We start from the raw sequence: 23,179 nt of genomic DNA on the forward strand, positions 1-23,179 counted from the left end.
CTTTCTTTTCATTAATTTTTGCATAATGTGTTTTTTCATGCTTTTACTTCTTGTTTGCCTATGTTGTTATTTTTGTAATAAAGTTTTTTAAAGATTATTTATTTGAGAGTGTGTGTGAACACAGAAGGGAGTAGGAGAGTGAAAGAGAGAGAGAGAGAATCTCAAGCAGACTCCCCAGTAAGCATGGAGCCTGACACTAAGATCATAACCTGAGCCAAAATCAAGAGTCAGACACTTAACTGACTGAGCCACCCAGGCACCCCTCCTTGTTGACATTTAGTCCATTCATGGTGTCTAACAATCATTACCACTGTCTGACTCCAAAACCTTTTCATCGCCCCAAACATGAAACTTTATACCTATTCCTTCATCCCCCAGCCCTTGATACTACTGTCTGTATAGATTTGCCTATTCTGGATATTTCTTATAAGTGAAGTCATGTAATATGTGACCTTTTGTGACTGTCTTCTTTCACTCAGTATAATGTTGTCAAGATTCATTATTGATGTGGCATATATCAGTACATATTGTTTTTATGGCTGACTAACATCCCATTGTATGGATATATCACAGTATATTTGTCCACTTATCAGTTGATGGAGACTTGAGTTGTTTCCACTTTTGGCCATGTGAGTAGTGATCCTGGTTTTCTCTGATTTTAGTGAGAAATTCACTGTCATTTGAATACTTTTTCCACTAGAGGTAAGGTATTGTTTTTTTCTTACTGCTTTTAAGATTTTTTTTTTTTTTTTTGCATGTGATATTTAGAGATGTAACTATGTTGTGTCTTGATATGTGTTTCTTTTGGCTTATCCTGTTTGGGGTTTGCTCAACTTCCTCAATATGTAGACTTTTCCTTTGCCAAATTGGGGAAGTTTTCTGTCATTTTAAAATTTAATTTAATTTAATTTTAACATCTTAATTTTTATTTTTTTCAGTGTTTCAAGATTCATTGTTTATGCTCCACACCCAGTGCTCCATGCAATATGTGCCCTCCTTAATACCCACCACTTTTTTAATTTTAAATTTTGTTAGACTTTATTTTTTAGAACACTTTTAGGTGTATAGAAAAATTGTACAGAAAGTACAAGGACCCTCTCTCCCAGTTTCTCCTCCTATTCACATTCTACATTAGTGTGGTATGTTTGTTATATTTGGTGAACCAATATCTATTACTATTACTATTACTTATAGTTTACATTAGGGTACATTCTTTGTGTTGTGCCCCTTTTTGGTATTTCAACCTCACAGCAACTTCGTGTGTTCATTACCCTGGAGGCTCTCCAAACCCCATTGTTGTTTTTATGGGAGTTATATTGTGAAGGCATGATTTATTAAATCAGTGGTCCTTGGTGATTAACTCATTTTCCAGACTTTCTCCCCTTCCTGGGGTTGGAGAGTGGAGCTGAAAGTTCCAGCCCTGTAATCACATGGTTCCCCTGACATCTCCCATTCTGAAGCTATCTGGGGGCCCACCAAGGGTCACTTCATTAGCATAAACCCCAGTAGAGTTGAAAGTGGCCTATTATGAATAACAAAGTTGATGCTTCTCCTATTTTTCTTATCCAAAAATTCCAAGAGTTTTAGAAGCTCTTGTGTCAGGGATTCAGGATGAAGAAATATATATTATAGTATCCCAATATCACAGTCAGTGTGTATCATTTTAAATTTTTCTGACTTATGGCTCACTGCTTCTTTCCTCCGTCCCCTCCATTCTACTGTTGAGCTCATCCAGCATCTTCTGTTTCTTTGTTGAGACATTTTGTTTCTTTGCTGAAATTCTCTTTTCTTTTTCATGTTTCACGCATATTTATAATTGCTCACTGAAACATTTTTACGATGGCTTCTTTAAATATTTGTCAAATAATTCTAACATCTTTGTTTTCTTGGTGTTGTCATGTATTTTTTTTTTCCCATTCAATTTAAGATCTTCCTGGTTCTTGGTATGACAGGACCTAGACCTTTAGGAATTATGTTATGAGATACTGCTTTTATTTAAAACTTTTGCTTTTCCTGGCTTTTGTAACAGTGCTGCTGTAGGGGAAGGACAGGATTTGCCTTATTACTGCTAAGAGGGGATTGAGGTCCATGTTTCCCACTCAGCCTCTGTTGACACTGAAAGGTGCAGGCTCCTTGTTGCTGTTGAATAGGTGTGGGAATTCTGGCTTCCTAGTAGTCTTCTACTGATTATTCACTGATGGGAAAGCCTCTAGAGCCTTCTGCTATTCCCCACGTAGCCTCTGATAACACCAGAGGAGAATGTTGACCTTGTTATTGCTGAGCAATGGTGAAAGTACCCACCATCTCTCTCTTAGGTCTCTTCAGACACCACAGGGGATGATGGAGGAGTCTCATTAATGCTGGTTAGGGGTAGAAGTTCAGGTATTCTCCACTGCCACTCAGTAGTTGTGGTTTGTTATTGCCCACTTGGGTAGAAATTCTTGACTCCCAACTTGGCCTTTTCACTCTAGTACTATACCAGTTCAAGACTTGAATGTGTAGAAGAATGAAACTCGACCATTCTCTTATACCGTACACAAAGATGAACTCAAAATGGATAAAAGACCTCAACGTGAGACAGGAATCCATCAGAATCCTAGAGGAGAACACAGGCAATAACCTCTTCGATATCAGCCACAGCAACTTCTTTCAAGATATGTCTCCAAAGGCAAAGGAAACAAAAGTGAAGATGAACTTTTGGGACTTCATCAAGATCAAAAGCTTCTGCACAGCAAAGGAAACAGTCAACAAAACAAAGAGGCAACCCACGGAATAGGAGAAGATATTTGCAAATGACAGTACAGATAAAAGGTTGATATCCAGGATCTATAAAGAACTCCTCAAACTCAACACACACAAAACAGACAATCATATCAAAAAATGGGCAGAAGATATGAACAGACACTTCTCCAATGAAGACATACAAATGGCTATCAGACACATGAAAAAATGTTCATCATCACTAGCCATCAGGAAGATTCAAATTAAAACCACATTGAGATATCACCTTACACCGGTTAGAATGGCCAAAATTAGCAAGACAGGAAACAACATGTGTTGGAGGGTATGTGGAGAAAGGGGAACCCTCTTCCACTGTTGGTGGGAATGCAAGTTGGTGCAGCCACTTTGGAGAACAGTGTGGAGATTCCTCAAGAAATTAAAAATAGAGCTTCCCTATGACCCTGCAATTGTACTACTGGGTATTTACCCCAAAGATACAGATGTAGTGAAAAGAAGGGCCATCTGTACCCCAATGTTTATAGCAGCAATGGCTACGGTCACCGAACTGTGGAAAGAACCAAGATGCCCTTCAACGGACAAATGGATAAGGAAGATGTTGTCCATATACACGATGGAGTATCATGCCTCCATCAGAAAGGATGAATACCCAACTTTTGTAGCAACATGGACGGGACTGGAAGAGATTATGCTGAGTGAAATAAGTCAAGCAGAGAGAGTCAATTATCATATGGTTTCACTTCTTTGTGGAGCATAACAAATAGCATGGAGGACAAGGGGAGATGGAGAGGAAAAGGGAGTTGAGGGAAATTGGAAGGGGAGGTAAACCATGAGAGACTGTGGACTCTGAAAAACAATCTGAAGGTTTTGAAGGGGCGGGGGGTGGGAGGTTGGGGGAACCAGGTGGTGGGTATTAGAGAGGGCACGGATTGCATGGAGCACTGGGTGTGGTGCAAAAACAATACTGTTATGCTGAAAAGAAATTAAAAAAAGACTTGAATGTGTTAATTATGGTCTGATGAAGGTGAAAGTCCAGTTTCTCCAGTTAACCTTGCTTGCGTGGGTGAGAGTTGGGCCACACTTTTTTTTCTTTCATTTTTTGTGATGATTGGAATCAATATAGTGGTTATTACTAAGGTGTTTTCTTTGTTGACAGGCTGACTTTTCCTGGTTCTTAAGCTAGAAGGAACAGTCTTTGTTTGTCTGTGCCTGTTGGTATTTCTTGGTTTCTAGCTTTTTCAGCTTCAAATAACAGATGTATAAGGTAAAAGAAAATCTAGGGAATGCACCACTGTTCTTTCTAGCATCTCAAGGTCCCTAGCTGGTCTGCCTTTTTCTCTGTACCTTTCAGAATCTTCCTATTTTTTAAAAATATATTTCTTTCTAGAGTTTTTAATATACAATGTATATCTATGCTTTATATATGATGTTATATGTGTGAAATATGTATATATTTATGTATATGTTACATATATGTCCAAAGTTTTTTGTTGTATTTATCAGGAGGATTAGTGAAAAATATGTCTCATCCATCTTCCTGGAAGCATATGCTAATTTTATGCCTTTTTAGCTTTTTACTATTCTTCTTTTATAGGTAATAGGTTGTCATTGCTTAGTTTTGGTTGCATGAAGTTGTGTGTTTTATTCTATTTTAAGTCCATATTTTCCTATATTAGGATTCCCTGTTGACATAAGTTATCTTTTATTATGGGCCGATGTATAAAATGTATTACTGGTATCCTTGATGTCAGCTTCGTGGTGCTATAAGATGTCCCTAGTTTTTGTTCTCACTCTCAAAAACAAATATTTTGTTTCCATCCACAAACAAAAGTGTTTTGGGGACCTGTAGCATCCTTCATCATACAACAAGGGACCCAGGAGAAGTCTCACCTACTTGTGCATTGTGTAATAGGTAGATAGACCCCAGTCCCAGAAGTGACCCTTTTGCCATCTTGGAGCTTCTGAAGACAATATCCCTTGGATGAGAGAAACTTCGTGGATGTCTAGGTTTCTATAGGTGAACACCCAGCACTTTCTTGGAGAAGAAAGTAAGAGTTTGGGTACATTGGAGTGGTTAATAGGAAAAATTTCACTTTACCTATATCAACTTTACCACAAGACAGCACAGATAAAGGCCAGAGGAAATCCTTTTAGGCCCATGATTTCTCCTGTGAAGACAAGAGTGCATGTGAGTGAGGATCCAGCTTCTCCAGTTCTGCAGATGCTGCCAGAGGGTCTCATTTCTGTCTTGCCCTCTCCAGAGTACTAAATTGGGAGTTCCGTGACTGAGAGGTAGAAAGAGGCACATAGGATTTTGGGGTGGCATTAAAGAGACACAGAACCTCCTGTACATCAGATTCTTTATCAAAAGCCCACCATTTACTGCTTGGAAAGTCCCACCTTTGGATTCCCCCACTGCCCCACGAGCATCCCAGTGCTTTGTGCCTCATACTACCCGCCATCCCCTATGTCCCCTATGCTGCGGCTGGCTCACTGTACATGCTCTTTAAGATGGTGGCAAGAGCAAGCTTTGGAAGACTGTTACTGAATACACATGGAAAGCAGGCAGAATCTGTAGTACAGAGACCACAAATTTGAGTTATAGTGCAACCTTTGGGATGACACAAGAGAGCCTGTCAGCACTCAGCCTGGTGCATTGTAGAATCAATAGAAAGCATTCATGCTGAAGAATTCTGCCACAAAAGTGAGCAAGAAATATGGAGCAGGTTCATAGGAGGTTTGAGAAATTACAGAATCTCTTAAGAGGAACATGGAAGGTATTTCTACCCTGCTGGCAATTAGTAAAGTCTGGACAGGTGACTGCTACTTCAAATTTGAACACCATAACACAGAACTCCAAGACACATGAAAAACCAAGGAAGCTAATTGAATTTAAATTTAAAAAAGGAAAGAAAAAAAAACCCAAGAAAACGTATTCCACCGAAGGACCACATAATCTTCCAGTAACTGAATCCAAAGACATGGAGATTTACAATTTATCTGATAAAGAATTAAAAAAAAAGCTGGTTTTGTTTTTTAAGATTTTGTTTGTTTATTTGACAAAGAGAGATATAGCAAGAGAGGGAACACAGCAGGGGGAGTGGGAGAGGGAGAAGCAGGCTTCCCGCTGAGCAGAGAGCCTGATGTGGCTTGATCCCAGGATCCTGGGATCATGACCTGAGCCAAAGGTTGGCGCTTAATAACTGAACCACCTCCGTGCCCCTCAAAAAAGCTCTTTTAAGGAAGTTTAATGAGCTAAAGGAAACACTGAAAGACCGTTCAGTGAAATCAGGAAAACAGTACATTAACAATATAAAAAATTTATCAATTTTATCAAAGAGATAATGAAAAAGAACCAAACAAATTCTGGAGTTGAAGAATTCAGTGAATGAAATGGAAAAAAAATGTAGTAGAGCACATCAGCAGTAGGTTTGATCAAGCAGAAGAAAGAATCAGTGAAATTAAAGATAGGAACTTTGAAATTATATAGTCAGAGGAAACCTGACTGGAAAAGAAGAAAAAAATGAGGAAGAGTAAAGAAAGACTTCATGATAGGTGGTACATATCAGTGGGACCAATTTATGAATCATTGGAGTTCTAAAAGGAGAAGATGGGGGAAAAGGGGTCAGGAAACCTATTTAAAGAAATAATGGCTAAGAACTTTCCAAATCTAGGGAGAAATTTGGACATCTAAGTTCATAGTCTTCATAGGTCACCAGACAAACTGAACATGAAGAAATCCCCCTCCAAGACACATTATAATAAAATTGTCAAAGTCACAGACAAGGAAAGATTTTAAAAGCAGCAAAAGAAACAAAAGTGGTAACTTATGAGGTAACTACCCCCCCATTAGACTACCAGTGGATTTCTCAGCAAAAATAATACAGGCTATAAAAGAGTAGGGTAATATAGTCCAAGTGTTGAAATTAAAAAAAGCCCCACCAAACAAGAACACTTACCCTAGCAGAGCCGTTCTTCAGAAATGAAGGAGAGATACAAATTTTCCCAACTAAACAAAAGCTGAGGGAATTTACCACTAGACCTGCCTTATAAAATGCTAAAAGGAGTTCTTCAAGCTGAATGAAAGAACACTGATTAAGAACATGAAAGCATGAAAATATAAAACACACTGGTAAAGGTTATTATGTAGTCAGATTTAGAATACTCTAATACTATGATATGATGGTATATTAACTCTAGTATTAAAAGATGAGAGTTTTAAAAACATAGCTATAGTAATTTTAAAATATAAAATACAAACACAGGTAAATTGTGACATCAAAATCAAAGCAGGGGAGAGTAAATGGGTAGAGTTTTTATAGATGATCAAAGTTAAGTTGTTATGAGTATAAAATAGACTTATAATATGTGTTACATAAAACCATGGTAACCACAAAGCAAAACCTACAGCAGAATCTTGGAAGATGACAGGTAAGGGAATCAAAACATACCACTGTGGAAAATCATCAGTTCACAAAGGAAAGCAGCAAAAGATGAAAGAAGCAAGGTAATTATAAAAGAATTGGAAATAATAAGATAGCATTAGTAAGTCTTTACCTATTGATAATTACTTTAAATGTAAATAGATTGAATTCTCTAATTGACAGACCTAATGTGGCTGGATTGATTAAAAAACAAGGCCCAGCTTATTGCATGCCACCTATAAGAGACTTACTCCGGCTTTAAGGATACATATAGCTTGAAAGTAAAGGGATAGAAAAAGATATTTCATGCAAGTGGAAACCAAAAGAGAGCATAAGTAGCTATACTTACACTGAGTAAAATAGACATTAAGTCAAAAAGTATAACTAGATATCAAGAAATCATTTATATAATGATAAAAGGATCAACTCAACCAGAAGATATATCATTCATAAAGGTGCATCAGAAACTAATATATTAATATATAATAAATGTATTAAACACAGATTTAAAGGGAGAATTAGATTATAATAGTGGGAGACTTCAGTAGATAGATTATCTGGACAGAAAATCAACAAAGAGACATTGGACTTGAACTGTACTTTAGACCAAACGAACCTCACAGAAGTAGATAGAACATTTCATCCACCAACAGCAGGATATACATTATTCTCAACTGAAAATGGAACATTCTTCAGAATAAATCCTATGACAGGTCACATAGCAAGGCTTAGCAAATTTAAGAAGATTGAAATTATACTACATATCTTTTTTAGACTACAAGGTATGAAAGTAGAAATCAGTAATCGGAAGAAAACTGGAAAATTCACAAATATGTTCAAATTAAACAATACAGTTCTGATTAACCAGTGGTCAAAAAAAATCACAAAGGAAATAAAAAGATACCTTGACACAAATTAAAATGGAAACAGTATACTATGGGAGGCTGCAAAAGCAGTTTTAAGAGGGAATTTTATAGTAATACATGCCTACAATATGAAAAAAGAAAGATGTCAAATAAACAACTTTACATCTCAAGGAACTAGAAAAAGAAGAAAAAAACTATGCTCAAATTTAGCAGAAGGAAGGAAATAACAAAGATCAGAGTGGAAAAAGTGAAATAGAGACCAGAAATCTATGAAAAGATTAACAAAACTAAGAACAGGTTTTTTTTTTCCCCTAAAGATAAACAAAATGGACAAATCCTGAGATAGACTAAGGGAAAAAAGGAAAGACTTAAATGAAATGAGTTATGAAATAGGAAACATTTAAAATGATACCATAGAAATAGAAAGGATTATAAGAGAATGCTATGACAAATTAATATCAACAAATTGGATAACCTGGAGGAAATGGGTGAGTTCCTAGAAACATATAACCTACCAAGGATAAATCAGGAAGAAATTAAAAAAACTGTTAATCATCTAAGTAGTGAGTAAGGAGATTGCATGAGCAACCAAAATCTTCTAACAAAGAAAAGTCCAGGTCCTGATGAGTTTACTGGTGAATTCTACCAAACTTTAAAAAGTCAATACCAGGGCACCTGGGTGGTTCAGTGGGTTGAGCCTCTGCCTTTGGCTCAGGACATGATCTTAGGGTCCTGGGATCGAGTCCCACATCAGGCTCTCTGCTCGGCAGGGAGCCTGCTTTCCCCTGTCTCTCTGCCTACTTGTGATCTCTCTGTCAAATAAATAAATAAAATCTTAAAAAAAAAATAAGAGTCAGTAACAGTTCTCAAACTCTTCTAGAAAACTGAAGAGGAGGGAACACTTCCATACTCTTTTTATGAGGCCAGTAATAACCTGATACCCAAGCCAGATAAGGACAATAAAGGAAAAGAGAACCAAAGACAATATCCCTGATGAATACAGATGCAAAACTTCTCAACAAAATATTAGCAACCTGAATTTAACAGCACTTTTAAAGGATCATATCAAGGGGCGAAAGGATGGTTTAACATTATCAAACTAATAAATTTGATACATCTTACTGATAGAATGAAAGATAAAAATTGTATAATCATTTCAGTAGATGCAGTAAAAGCATTTGACATAATCCAGCATCCTTTAATGAATAAAACTTGGCAATTTGGGTTTAGAAGTAATATACCTCAGCATAAGAAAGGCCGTGATATGACAGGTCCAGAGCTAACATCATATGCAGTGGTATAAGGTTGAAATATTTTTCTCTAAGAGGAGCAACAAGACAAGGGTGCTCACTCTTACCACTCCTATTAAACAGAATACTGGAAGTCCTAGCCAGAACAGCAGGTAAGAAAAGGAAACAAAAGGTATTCAAATAAGAAAGGAAGAAATAATATTGTATGTGCTTGCATATGATATGATATATGTAGAAAATCCTAAAGACTCCACCAAAAAACTGTTAAAACCAATGAAAAATTCAGTAAAGGGGCACCTGGGTGGCTCAGTGGGTTGAGCCTCTGCCATTGGCTCAGGTAGTGATCTCAGGGTCTTGGGATTGAGCCCTGCATCAGGCTCTCTGCTCGGTGGGGATCCTGCTTCCCTCCCCTCTGCCTGCCTACTTGTGATCTCTCTCTCTCTGTCAAATGAATAAATAAAATCTTTAAAAAAAAAACTTCAGTAAAGTTATGGGATACAAAATTAACACAAAGAATTTAACTATGTTTCTGTTCACTAACAGTGAAATATCTGAAAAAAGGAAGGCAGCAGTCTATTTAAAATAGCAGTGAAAGCAAGCAGAAACTTAGGAATAAACTTAACCAAGGAGGTGAGGAATCTGTACATTGAAATTTATAAAGTCCAGCTGCTGATGGCCTCGTCTCGTATAGATTTATTATTGGCAGTGGTGGAGGCCAGAGAGTATAAAAAATTTAGGCCACTGTGTTTTATTTGAAGAAAGTTTCATACATCAGGAAAAGGAATGAAGCACTGATTGGAAAACTTAATTGTTTTTAAAAACAATTCATTTTTTATCTGTTAGGAATGGAAATCAAATTATAGCAAATATGAAAATGGAAACTCTATAATGAAAGAGTAAAATAAGAAATGTTTATAAAAACTTCTAAATTGATTCATTCTTATGAAGATAAATGTGAGCCAGAGTCTGAGAATTGTTTCTCCAGCTCAGAGCTGGATAACATAGGTGATATTAGCTGGTTAGGTAATATTGTTGGTTTTGTAGGTACAGGCCAAGTTCTGTATATAAGTCTATATCCTGAGAGTGATTAAATGGAATATTTCCAATCTGTAACTTAAAAAGTCTTTTTGGTAGTTGCCTAAGATCACAGTTTTCCCCTGAGGACGGACTCTGCAAATGACAATGAAATTCCTATATAATGTATATAGTTTGTGCAACTTTGCATTCTTAATATGCAAAGTGGTTGCTACACTAAGATATCTACTGTATTTTTAAAAAGATTTTATTTATCTATTTGAGAGCAAGAGAGAGCACAAGCACAAGCAAGGGGGCGGCCGACAGAGGGTGAGGAAGAAGCAGGCTCCCTGCTGAGCAGGGAGCCGGATGCAGGGGTCCATCCCAGAACCCAGGGTCATGATCTAAGCTTAAGGCAGACACATAACCGACTGAACCACCCATGCACCCCTATCTACTGTATTATCGATAGAGTATTTCCATGCTGAAATCCGGCTGCTATTTTAATATATTTGAGATGGTAATCACGAATTTCCTTTTCTAATGGGAAATCTTTTCTCTTTTACAGGGGATCTTTCCTGCAAATTACATTCACTTGAAAAAGGCAATTGTCAGTAATAGGGGGTGAGTAGCTGGCCTTACTAAATTTATTTATAATTTTTAGAAGTTGCAAAGGAAGGCCTTTTTCTTTTTAGTTTGTAGTATAAAATATGTTGTTAGGATGTTTTCCTGCCAAAAATAAATTTGCTTTATTGCGTTATTATATATCATATAATTCTGAGGCCACACTATTTCTTAAATACTGACAACTTTAATCTGTTTTCTGTATACTAGAAAGGTAACCTGAATTGTGGTGAATTTTATAAAAACAGTTATGCATGCAGCATGTCTTTTACAGTTATTTGCATTATGAGAATAGTTTCTGTAGGGTAACAAGTGCAATCTCTAATAGAAGAGAGACAAGATGTAAATATATCAAAATGTTAACATTTGTTATTTTTGTACATTCAGATTATGACTGATTTTTAGAAATTCTTTACTGTCATGTCCAAATTTTAAAAGTAATAAATATATATATTTATGTGAATAATAAATATAAATATATATGCTACTATAAAATTTTGATTTTTAAAATAAATCATTTTAAAATATAAAATTTAGGATATTATATATGATAGCTTTTGGTACTAGAAATAATGTTTTTGAACAGAGGTTGAGAAAGCATCAGAGTTTAGTTAGGGTTGAGTCAGGAAAAGAGAAACTTATAAGTCACTTTATAAGTTAGAATTTAATGTAGGGAGTTTCAAACACACATGTTTGAAAAAATGAAAGAAAAAAAAAAGGAAATGCCAATACAACCCAAAATAATAACTGCAGAAAGAAGTCTAGTGGCTGGGGGAACAAAAGATAATGGGTTGGGGATACCAGAACTCAGGAACTTAGAAGATGGGTCTTGAGACACTAGAGCTCAAATTCTGAGGAGATGAAATCACATGGCTGCTGCTGATATGTATGAAGAAGGGCAGTGAAGTTGTTTCTGGGAATGTCAAAAGCAACTGGAGGCTGGAACCAACTTTCTCTGGTGGAATGGTTTATAGAAACCACAGTAACACTTTTTATTTCCTTTTCGAAGGTATCTTTCTAATGCCCCCCACCAGACAAAGGAGCTTGTGAGGCAAAGTTGGCAAATCCCAGCCTCAGAGTTGGTGCTTAGAAGGGTGGATTTAGAGATGAGAGGTATTAGTAAATGACTGATATGCCTTCTAAGATAAAATTTGTTATTGAGGCATAATAAGACTATAATTAAGAAGATTCTAATATGAATGCATGACCAGAATACTCTTTATTGTTCCTCTTCTTCTTTTATAAAATACCAGACATGAGAATGTAGAGACAGGAAACTTGAAAATCCTTTTAGTGAACCTTTGCAACATATAATCTATTACCTCAAATTTATAGGTAAGGTGTGCCAAAACCATCAAGATTGGATAGAAATTGTGTAAAAATGAAAAGGGAGTGTCTAAACAAGTATCATGAAGACATACATTTCTGAAAGTATTATGAAAGAAAATAACTTCATGAATGTGAATGGCTCACCTTGAAACACAAAAATAATACCCCTAATTTAATAACACTTTGTTTAATAATGGGACTAATGAGAATTGAAATGTGGCAGAAACTACACGAAGGTGAGATGAGAAAAGGAGATAGAATGTTTAGGGATCAAGAAACAGTGCCTCAGAAAATGCCAGCAAAATCATATATTTCTGATAACAAGGGACTCATCTTAAATCCAGGAGCAACTTTCCTATTTATAATAGTTGTAAAGGAAATTGGGGACTACTTTGCTAGCAGAAAAATCCATACCTAGATTCAGTTTGTTTCAGAAAGGCAAAGAATGGCTTAAAGAGTTATACAGGGGATCCATATTTGTTGGAAGCACTCTTTCTCCAAGGAAGCAGAGAAACTGTCTTTTTGATGTACACCTTAGAAAGCTACATAAGATCAATTCAGTATACAAATCTCCTGCACTTTGATTTTCCAGAAAAATATTTCTAAAGTCTGAAGAAAGTATTTTAAAAAACTGTCTTCAGGTGTTGAAGAGCAGTCAGTGTAGGAGGATCTTCTTTCCCCAAGTTTTTACTTAAATTCCAGTTAGTTAACATACAGTGTAATATTAGTTTCAGGTACAGAATTTAGTGATTCAGCACTTCCATACAACACCCAGTGCTCATCACAACGAGTGCGCTCTTTAATCCCCATCATCTGTTTCACCCATCTCCCCACCCCACTTACCCTCTGTAATCAGTTTGTTCTCTATAGTTAAGAGTCTGTTTCTTGGTTTGCCTTTCTCTCTCTTTCTCTTCATCAAATGTAGGGAGGATCTTGAAGAACTTTGATTCTTGAAGGAGGGAGGAATTCATATGGGAAGAAGAGTGCATGTTTACTTTGGCTTTTTTTTCCCACAGAGAATTTTTCAGCTCACTCTGATGTGGTGCAGCAAACAGATCCTAAACAGAAAGTGATAGTCTTTCAGGGATGAGGAAATAGACATTGAAGTTTTGAACTGTCAGGGAGACTAATAAGAAGTAAGAGGTTAAAACCCAGAGAGTAGAGAACCTCAGAGAATTAGGACCTTAATCTGCTTACAAATTCCCCCTAAGTAATTGAACGAATTCTAGCTTCTTTTGGGCTGTATAAAACTCAAGGAATCTTAGTAGAAGTGTAAAACTAGCAAACTGAGTAGACTTTACCAGCCACTTAACATTGGTGAGAAAAATCTTAGAGTTCAAGAACTGGAAAGTTATAGGGACCTTGGTAAAAAGTTTGGGCCTTCTGTTGAGATCCCTAAAGGAATATATCCTATATGTAGGGCCATGCCTTTGGATAAAGGACCCAACCAAAGGTATGTGGGCAAAAGTGTAAACTTCTGAAAACACAACAGATGTTATAAGAACAAATAAAAACACTTGATACTGCCATCCAGAAATAGCAACTATAATGGGTTAGTATATTTCCCATTTCTTTATGCATGGTATTTTTACTCTGTTCCCTGCTATAAGTTAATTCTCCTTTATCTTTTTCCCTCCACTTTTATAAATATTACTTTGATGATATATCTCTTTTTAGTGCCTTTTTTCCTCCTTAATTTCTATGACTATTCTTGTTTCCATTCTTCCTCTTGGGCCCCGCTTTGTTATTCCTCTCAGAGTCCTCTTCTTGCTCCAAGCCCTTAAATACTTTTAATTCATGAGCTTTATCTCTACTCTAATCCTTTATGTGCAAAGTGTGCCTGTCTTGTTCAGGTATAATAAGGCAGATGGTTTGACTACAGTGTGTGGAAGTGAGGTCAGTAAAAGGAGAGGAGTCCAGAGTGGCAGCAAGGTGATAAATATTGCAAGGCCTTGTAGGCCTTATCAGGGGTGTTATCTTTTATTGAATGAGCCAGGAAGCCACTTTCAGAAAGAAGAGGGATGTGGTTAATTTTAAAAGTGTTATTCTAGGTTGCTTTGTTGAGACTAGAACTACTGTGGGGAAAGGTCAGAAGCAGGGAGACTTGGTAGAATATTATAGTAGTCCGTGGAAGACAAAATGGTAACTTGGATTCATGTATCCACTAATAAGAAGTGATAAGGGGTAGTATATATTTTGAAGTTAGGGCTGACAGGATTTGCTGAGCATGTAGAGGAAACAGGAATTTAAAGATTTATTTATTTATCTGACAGACCGAGATCACAAGTAGGCAGAGAGGCAGGCAGAGAGAGAAGAGGAAGCAGCCTCCCCGCTGAGCAGAGAGCCTGATGCGGGGCTCGATCCCAGGACCCTGAGATCATGACCTGAGCTGAAGGCAGAGGCTTTAACCCACTGAGCCACCCAGGTGCCCTAACAAGAGGAATTTAAGATGACTGCAGGATTTTTTGTTTTAATAACTAGGAGGATATGGTTGCCATTCACTGAAAAGTGGAAATTTGGGAAGGGATATGTTTTGGGGAGGAAATAAAAGGATTCAGTTTTAGGATCAAACATGTTTAGGATCAACATGTTAAATTTGAAATGACTCTTAATCAAATGGAGATGTCAAGTAAGCAGTTGACTACATAAATGTGGAGTTCTGGGGAAAGTTTGGAGCTTTAGGCATAGATTTGGAAGTCATTAGCATTCAAATGACATATAAATCTACATGAATAAGAACAGAAAAGAAATTACTATAGATGAAGAAGTGAAGTGAAGACAGAATACTGGGGAACTGTAGTGTTTAAAGATAAGATGAAGAGGAGAATCAGTGAAAAGAATCTGAAAAGTTGTGGCCAGGGAGGTAGGTAATCAAACAGTAGTGTATTGGAGACCAATCAAAGAAACTATTTACAGGATACACTAATCAAATATATCTGGTGTTGTTGAAGTTGAATAAGATTGAAGATCTTGTTAAGAGCAGTGTAGAGTGGTAAGAGTGAAAGCCTGAAATAAGAGGTTTGAGAGAAAACGAAAAAAGGGGAAGTAGAAAACAGTAAAGACTCAAGTTCTGGCCCTTAAACCGTAACTGAATGGCAGATGGCAACACTTGGTTTGGGGATAATTTTTCTGCATAGTCCCTTTAAAAAATTATCTGGGTCACTTGGGTGGCTCAGTCGGTTAAATGTCTCACTCTTGATTTTGGCTGGCTTAGGCCGTGATTTCAGGGTCCTGAGATGGAGCTCCACATGGGGCTCTTCACTGAGTGGGCAGTGTGCTTGAGATTCTCTCTCTCTCTGCCTCTCCCCCTGCTTACTCTCTGCCCCTCCCACTGCTCTCTCTCTTTTTCTCAAATAAATAAACCTTCAAAAAAAATCATCTGATTGGAAATAGCTTAGTTAGAGAAAGACAAATACCATATGATTTGACTCATGTAGAATTTATGAAACAAAACAGATAAACATAAGGGAAGGGAAGGAAAAATAAAATAAGATAAAAACAGAGAGGGAAGCAAAACCATAAAAGACTCAACTTTAGAGAACAAACAGGGTTGCTGGAGGGGGCTTATTTGGGGATGGGCTAAATGGATGATGGGCACTTTCTGTGAATAGCACTGGGTGTTATATCTAAGTGCTAAATAACTAAATTCTACTCCTGAAATCAATACTATACTACATGTTAACGAACCTGAATTTAAATTAAAAAGAATTTTCTCCTTATCTAGTTTTTTATTTTGAAAAATTCCAAATCTATAGACAGGTTACAAGAATAATATAAGTAGCACATATCCATTCCCCTAGATTTACTAGTTACCAATATTTTGCCATATTGAGCTCATTTTCTTCTCTCAGCCCTAACATAAAAGTGAGTTTTATACATTCTGAGACTTGACTTAAATATTTGAGTATGTGTCTTCTAAGAAAAAGACGTTCTTTAACATAATCACAGTATAATTATTATACTCAAGAAATTAAACATGATAAAAATAGTACTTACAAAATATCTAGTTTATATTCAGATATCCCTAATTTTCCGAAGAATGTCCTTTACAGCTGTTTTTGTCTGTTTGCTTTTTTTGGTGGGGGTATGACTGGTATAGGATCCAGTCAAGAATTAAGTATTGTCAGGCTTCCAGTTACAGATTGGATAAGTCATGGGAAATAAAGATACAGCATAAAGAATGTAGTCAGTGATACTGTAAAAGTCTTGTTTGGTGACAAAACTTGTGAGCACAGCATGGTTTATAGAAATGTTGAATCACTGTGTTGTGCACCTGAAAGTAATGTAACATTCTGTGTCAACTATACTCAAATAAAAAAATTTTAGAAAAGATTCATTATTGATATGGAAACGCAAGATTTCTGTACATTGATTTTGTATCCTGCAACTTGGCTGAATTCTTGTATCAGTTCAAGCAGGTTTTTTTGGTGGAGTCTTTTGGGTTTTCTACGTCAAGTCATCTGCAAAGAATGAAAGTTGGACTTCTTCCTTGCCAGTGTGGATGCATTTTATTTTGTTTTGTTGTCCGCTTGATGGCTAGGACTTCCAGTACTATGTTCAATAACAGTAGTGAGACTGGACATCACTTTCATGTTACCAACCTTAGGGGAAAAGCTCTCAGTTTTTCCCCATTGAGGATGAAATTAGCTGTGGGTTTTTCATGTATGGCCTTCATTATATTGAGGTATGTCCCCTCTAAACCTATTTTGTTGAGGGGCTTTTTCATGAATGTACACTGTACTTTGTCAAATGCTTTTTTTGCATCTATTGAGATCATATGGTTCTTATCCTTTCTTTTATTAATGTGTATGACCTTGATTGATTTGCAAATATTGAACCACCTTGCAACCCAGGAATAAATCCCACTTGATCGTGGTGAGTGATTCTTTATTGTACTTTGAACTCTATTTGCTAGTATTTTGTTGAGAATTTTTTACATCCATGTTTATCAGGGATGTTGTCTCTAGTTGTCTTTTTTAGTGGGGTCTTTGGTTTTGGAATCAGGATAATACTGGCCTCATGGAATGAGTTTGGAAGTTTTCCTTCCATTTCTATTTTTTGAAACAATTTCAGAAGAATAGGTATTAATTCTTCCTAAGGAATAACACAGAATGTCATACGGACAGGGAGGGAAAACTGATTGGGAAGAAATCAGAGAAACCATGAGAGACTCTTGACTTCCGGAAACAGAGGGTTACAGAAAGGGAGGTGGGTGGGGGGGAAGGGGTAACAGGGTGCTGGGCATTAAAGAGCGCATATGATGTGATGAGCACTGAATGTTATACACAATTAATGAATCCTTGAACGTTACATCAAAAACTAATTAACAATCTACATGAACAAAGCATTTCTATCAATAACTTAGCTTCCAGAAGGAAATGTAGATACAATTAAATGTCCTTATAACCTGTAGCCCATTGACAGATACTTGAAGGGGGAAGAGTATAATGTTCCTCTAGGAAGCTCCCAACTATCTTCATGTTAATGCCTTGCTAGAGGGAAAAACAACCTTAATTTGATCATGGCAAGACCTCTGGTATCCTGTGAGTCTTTAACATGAAAATCATTTTGAAAACCTCCTTTTTCTAACATTCCCCCCCATAATATATAGTCAGCCACCCCTCAACCCTTTTGCAGCAGCTCTTTCTGCCCATGGGTCCTGTCCCCGTGCTTTAATAAACCACTATTTTGCACCAAATGAACAAACAAACAGACAAAAAACTAATGTATTATCTGTTAGCTAATTGAATTTAAATTTAAAAAAAGGAATAACCACATTGAGATACCAGCTAACACGTCAGAATGGCAAAAATGAACAAGTCAAGAAATTTAAAACGTTGGAGAGGATGTGGAGAAAGGGGGACCCTCTTATGCTGTTGGTGGGAACGCAAGTTGGTGCAGCCACTTCAGAAACCAGTATGGAGGTTCCTCAAAAAATTAAAAATAGAGCTACCCTATGACCCTGAAATTGCACTACTGGGTATTTACCCAAAAGATACAGATGTAGTGAAAAGAAGGGTCATATGTATGTACCCCAATGTTCAAGCAACAATGTCCACCGTAGCCAAACTGTGGAAAGAGCCAAGATGCTCCTCAATAGACAAATGGATAAAGAAGATGTGGTCCATATATAGAACGGAATATTACTTAGCCATCAGAAAGGATGAATACCCAACTTTTGCATCAACATGGATGGAACTGGAGGAGATTATGCTGAGTGAAATAAGTCAAGCAGAGAAAGTCAATTATCATATGGTTTCACTTACTTGTGGAGCATAAGGAATAACAGGGAGGACATTAGGAGAAGGAAAGGAAAAGTGAAAGGATGGGGAATCGGAGGGGGAGATGAACCATGAGAGAATGTGGACTCTCAGAAACAAACTGAAGGTTTTAGAGGGGAGGGGTGGTGGGGTAATGGGTGAGCCTGGTGGTGGGTATTAAGGAGGGTATGTATCACATGGAGCACTGGGTGTTATATGCAAACAATGAATCATGGAACACTACATAGAAAACTAATGATGTATTGTATGGTGACTAACATAATACAGTAAAAAATTTTTTTAAAAAGGAAAAAAAGAGAATAAGTGATTATAAGGTTTCAGTGTAAATGGGTTCATGTCTTCTGGGTATAGAATTCACTTTTGTTACATAATTGTTTCTTGAATAATTTAGGAGAGGATACTTAGGATAAGATTGTTAATAAATAAAGCACATGTTTTACACACACACACACACACTCACACACAAATGTTTAGTTGAATCCCCTGTGAAGCCATTTGGCCCTGGACTTTTGTTTTTTGGGAGATTTTTGATTGTTGATTCAATTTCTTTGCTGGCTATGGGTCTGTTCAAGTTTTGGTGATTTATATGTTCTTGGGGATTTATCCATTACTTCCAGGGTGTCCAATTTGTTGGCATGAAATATTTCATAACATTTTCTTGTAATTGTATTTCTATGTTGTTGGTTGTGATTTCTCCTCTCTCGCATGTGATTTTATTTATTTAGGTCCTTTCTCTTTTTGATAAGTCTGTTCTTTTTTCCTTTTATGACATTTACATTGTTGAAGTGCCCAGGTACTTGTTTTGCAAAAGTCCCTCAATTTGTATTTGTCTAAATGTTTTCTCCTGGTTAGATTCAAGATTTTGGATTGGAATACTACATGGGTTGTGTTGTGAATTAAAACACTCATATTTCTTCTGCATGTTGTCCCAGGGCTTGATAAGATTAGAAAGACTGGGACTTGGGGTTCTACCTTAGTAAATACTAGGCAGGACCAAGGGCCTCTCAATCAGAGAATATGCATTGTGCTTCTGTCATGTGCCTTCTTCATTATATCCTGCCATACCTGTGAGAAAGATGACCCTGTGCTCTTGATGCTTCATAAGGTATATCATCTGCTTCTTGGAAAACTTGTCACATTTGTGCTGAAGTACTTTTTGTTTTTTGTTTGGTTGACAGGACATGAAATTACTTGATGAGGCTATCAGTGAAAAATATCTTAAGGGAACTTTTGTATTTTTCATATTTTTCAGTTAGCTTTTAAAATTTTTCGTGACATCTGGGTTTTCTCCTAAAATGATTCAAGTATAGTCATCACTTTTTGTAAAGTTTCACTGAAAAAATATACAATTGTAATAAATTTGAAGATTTCAGGGCTGTTAAGAAAAAAGACATGACTATGAAATGTAAGGAACACATTATGAGATTTATTTAGGTAGCGCTTTGAGAGGTTAAGGTAAGTCCCTCACAGCTGGAGACCTCCCAGAGACAGCAGTGCAGAGTCATCCCTATAACAGGAAGAGGGCATAGGAACCCCTGGGAGAGAAGGAATTTGTGTGTCTAGATTATGTTACTCATCTGACCTCAATATTTTTTTTCATGTTCAGTTTGCCAGTTATCATTAGTTTTTGATGAAGTGTTCAGCGATTCATTAGTTGTATATAACACCCAGTGGACATGCCCTCCTTAGTACCCATCACCTGGTTACCCCATCCCCCCATCCCCCCTCTCTTCTGTAACCCTTAGTTTTTTACCCAGGGTCCAGAGTTTCTCATAGTTTTTCTCCCTCTGTGATTTCTTCCCATTCAGTTTTCCTTCCCTGTCCCTGTGCACTATTCCTTATATTCCACATATGAGTAAAACCGTATGATAATTGTCTTTTTCTGCTTGACTTATTTTACTTAGCATAATTATGCTAAGTGAGATTATATCACTCATCTGAAAGATGAGAAATCTCTGGGTCAGAGAGCATTGTAGTACAACAGCAATTTATGGTCTTTTTTAGTACTGGGCTTTGTTTAGCCTGTGGGTAGCAGGTTCTGAGTGCAGCTTCATTAATGTAAAATGACAACTCTAAATGGCTAAAAATAAGCTTCTTTGGGTTATACTAAAAGCAGTTGGATGTATAAAATTTTGGCACTGGTGGGCTCTGAGCTAATGGTGCTCCCTTACTCGGAAGATGTAAATAACATAAGGCCCAATATACAGGAGGTCACTTCCGCACATTTACGTAATAACATTACATTATGAAACACTTATAAATATTTTTTATTTTTAAATTGTGGGAAATTAGTGTCATGATTTAAACTAGGAATAGCCAACTTCTGTAGTTTTAGGAGCTGTCAGTTTTACTGGTCACTAACTAAATTTCAGTTTAATTGAAAAATAATTGGGTGATGGGCATTAAGGAGGGCACTTGATGTAATGAGCACTGGGTGTTATGTGCAACTAATGAGTTACTAAATTCTACCTCTAAAACCAATAAAACATAAAGGAAAAAAGAAAAATGTGTCTAAGTTCAAATTATAATGGACTAAATTTATTTTAAGAGGGTGACGCCAGGTATTACAGATAGGTCAGTGATATACTCCTCGTATGTTCTGTTATTTGCATTTTATTATTTTTGGGATATTGCCTCTCTGCTCTGGTTTAATGAGTCTGGTTTCAAAGTGGGGTGAGTGTATGTGGGAGGATACACATAGGAGCATACATGTGCGCTATAAGAAATCCATGAGAACATCAACTTAAGTACTAGTTAATGTGTAACATTTCTTTTCTCTAGCACTTTTGTTTCTTTGTTTGTTTTTTCTTTCTTCCCCAAAGATTTTATTTATTTACTTCAGAGAGAGGGAGCACGAGTACAAGCAGGGGTGCGGCAGTCAGAGGAAGAGGGAGAAGCAGACTCCCCGCTGATCAGGGAGCCAGATGTGGGGCTCTGTCCCAGGACCCTGAGATCATGACCTGAGCCGAAAGCAGATATTTAACTAAGTCACCCAGGTGTCCCCTCTCTGGCACTTTTATTTTTATTTGTATGTTTGCTAAAATAACTCTGTCTTCATTGGAGAGGAACATCAAAAGTGATTTTTAAAGAATTCCTTCTTGCAATAACTTCTAAATGTTCCACTTCCCCTCTACTAGATGATTTTCATCAGCTTAAAACTTCTTGAACTCATTACTTTGTTTTTTCACAGCAAAATTTTTCCAGAGTGGCTATACAACAGTGCTTATTGAATATTAATAGGTAGTATATTTAGTACATTATGTTCATTTTTACTTCTTTATGTTTTTGATTTTTAAAAACACATACATATAATTTCTGTAATGAACTTATTTATACTACTAGAGTAAAACAGGCAAAGCCTCTTCACTTGCTGATGGGAAGACTGTTAACTTGTGGATATCTCCTCAGTATTTAAGGTAGAGAGAAATGCATGTGTATACACACACTGTAGATCTGTATTAAATTATGAATTAAAATTCACATTCTCTTTGCTCTGATTAAAATAATAAGTTAAGTCCCTATATAAGTATTTCTTTTGTTAGTAACATTTTACCTTACAAATACTCAGGAGTATGAAAGTTAATTTAATGTTTGAGAAGTGCTTTAATTGAACAGATGGTTTTTGAACATTTAAGAAAGGCCGTGGTTCTTGATGAGAGTCATGCATTCACCATGACTAAGTCAGGCCAGTGAAATGGATATAATGTGTTTTGGTTTCTGCAAAGCACATGACAGTCTCCCATAACATACCTATGGATATATAGGCAAGATGCTAACAAAATTAATGAACTTGGTCTAGGAATGTTCTTGTGTGTCCTCATCTTCAGCTCAGTGTCTGACAATTTGATACTAATATAGTAGGTTTCTGATGATAAGCAATGGGGCATAATCCTTATCCATAGCCATACCTAATAAAAAAGACTAGATGAGGGGTACCTGGGTAGCTCAGTTGGTTAGTGTCTGACTCTTGATTTTGCCTCAGTTCATGATCTCAGGGTCCTGGGACCCTGCGTTCTATAGGGAGTCTGCTTCAAAATTTCTCTCCCTTTCCCTTTGCCCTTCCCCATACTTGCATGTGCATGTACTCACTTTTTAAAATAAATAAGTAAAAAAATAAACCAATGGAACAGAGTAGAGAGCCCAGATATGGACCTCAACTCTATAGTCAAATAATCTTCAACAAAGCAGGAAAAAATATACAGTGGAAAAAAGACAGTCTCTTCCATAAATGGTGCTGGGAAAATCGGACAGCTGTATGTAGAAGAATGAAACTCGACCATTCTCTTACACCGTACACAAAGATAAACTCAAAATGGATAAAAGACCTCAACGTGAGACAGGAACCCATCAGAATCCTAGAGGAGAACATAGGCAGGAACCTCTTCCATATCAGCCACAGCAACTTCTTTCAAGATATATCTCCAAAGGCAAAGGAAACAAAAGCGAAAATGAACTTTTGGGACTTCATCAAGATCAAAAGCTTCTGCACAGCAAAGGAAACAGTCAAAAAAACAAAGAGGCAACCCACGGAATGGGAGGAGATATTTGCAAATGACAGTACAGACAAAAGGCTGATATCCAGGATCTATAAAGAACTTCTCAAACTCAACACTCACCAACAGATAATCATGTCAAAAAATGGGCAGAAGACA

General features: G+C 36.8%; 1 protein-coding gene across 6 annotated transcripts in view; it reads left to right on the forward strand.

Annotated features, from left to right (window-relative positions):
* The window catches only part of DOCK3 (dedicator of cytokinesis 3), a 581,779-nt gene that overhangs the window by 198,842 nt on the left and 359,758 nt on the right, over positions 1-23,179 (forward strand). For all 6 annotated transcript variants that reach the window (XM_032868163.1, XM_032868164.1, XM_032868166.1 and 3 more), the window contains exon 4: positions 10,862-10,917. In XM_032868163.1, the coding sequence (XP_032724054.1) occupies positions 10,862-10,917 (56 nt within the window). The remainder of the gene's footprint in view (positions 1-10,861; positions 10,918-23,179) is intronic.

The sequence above is a fragment of the Lontra canadensis genome, unplaced genomic scaffold (genome assembly GCF_010015895.1).
Source record: "Lontra canadensis isolate GAN:19392208 unplaced genomic scaffold, GSC_riverotter_1.0 scaffold35, whole genome shotgun sequence".
NCBI lineage: Eukaryota > Metazoa > Chordata > Mammalia > Carnivora > Mustelidae > Lontra > Lontra canadensis.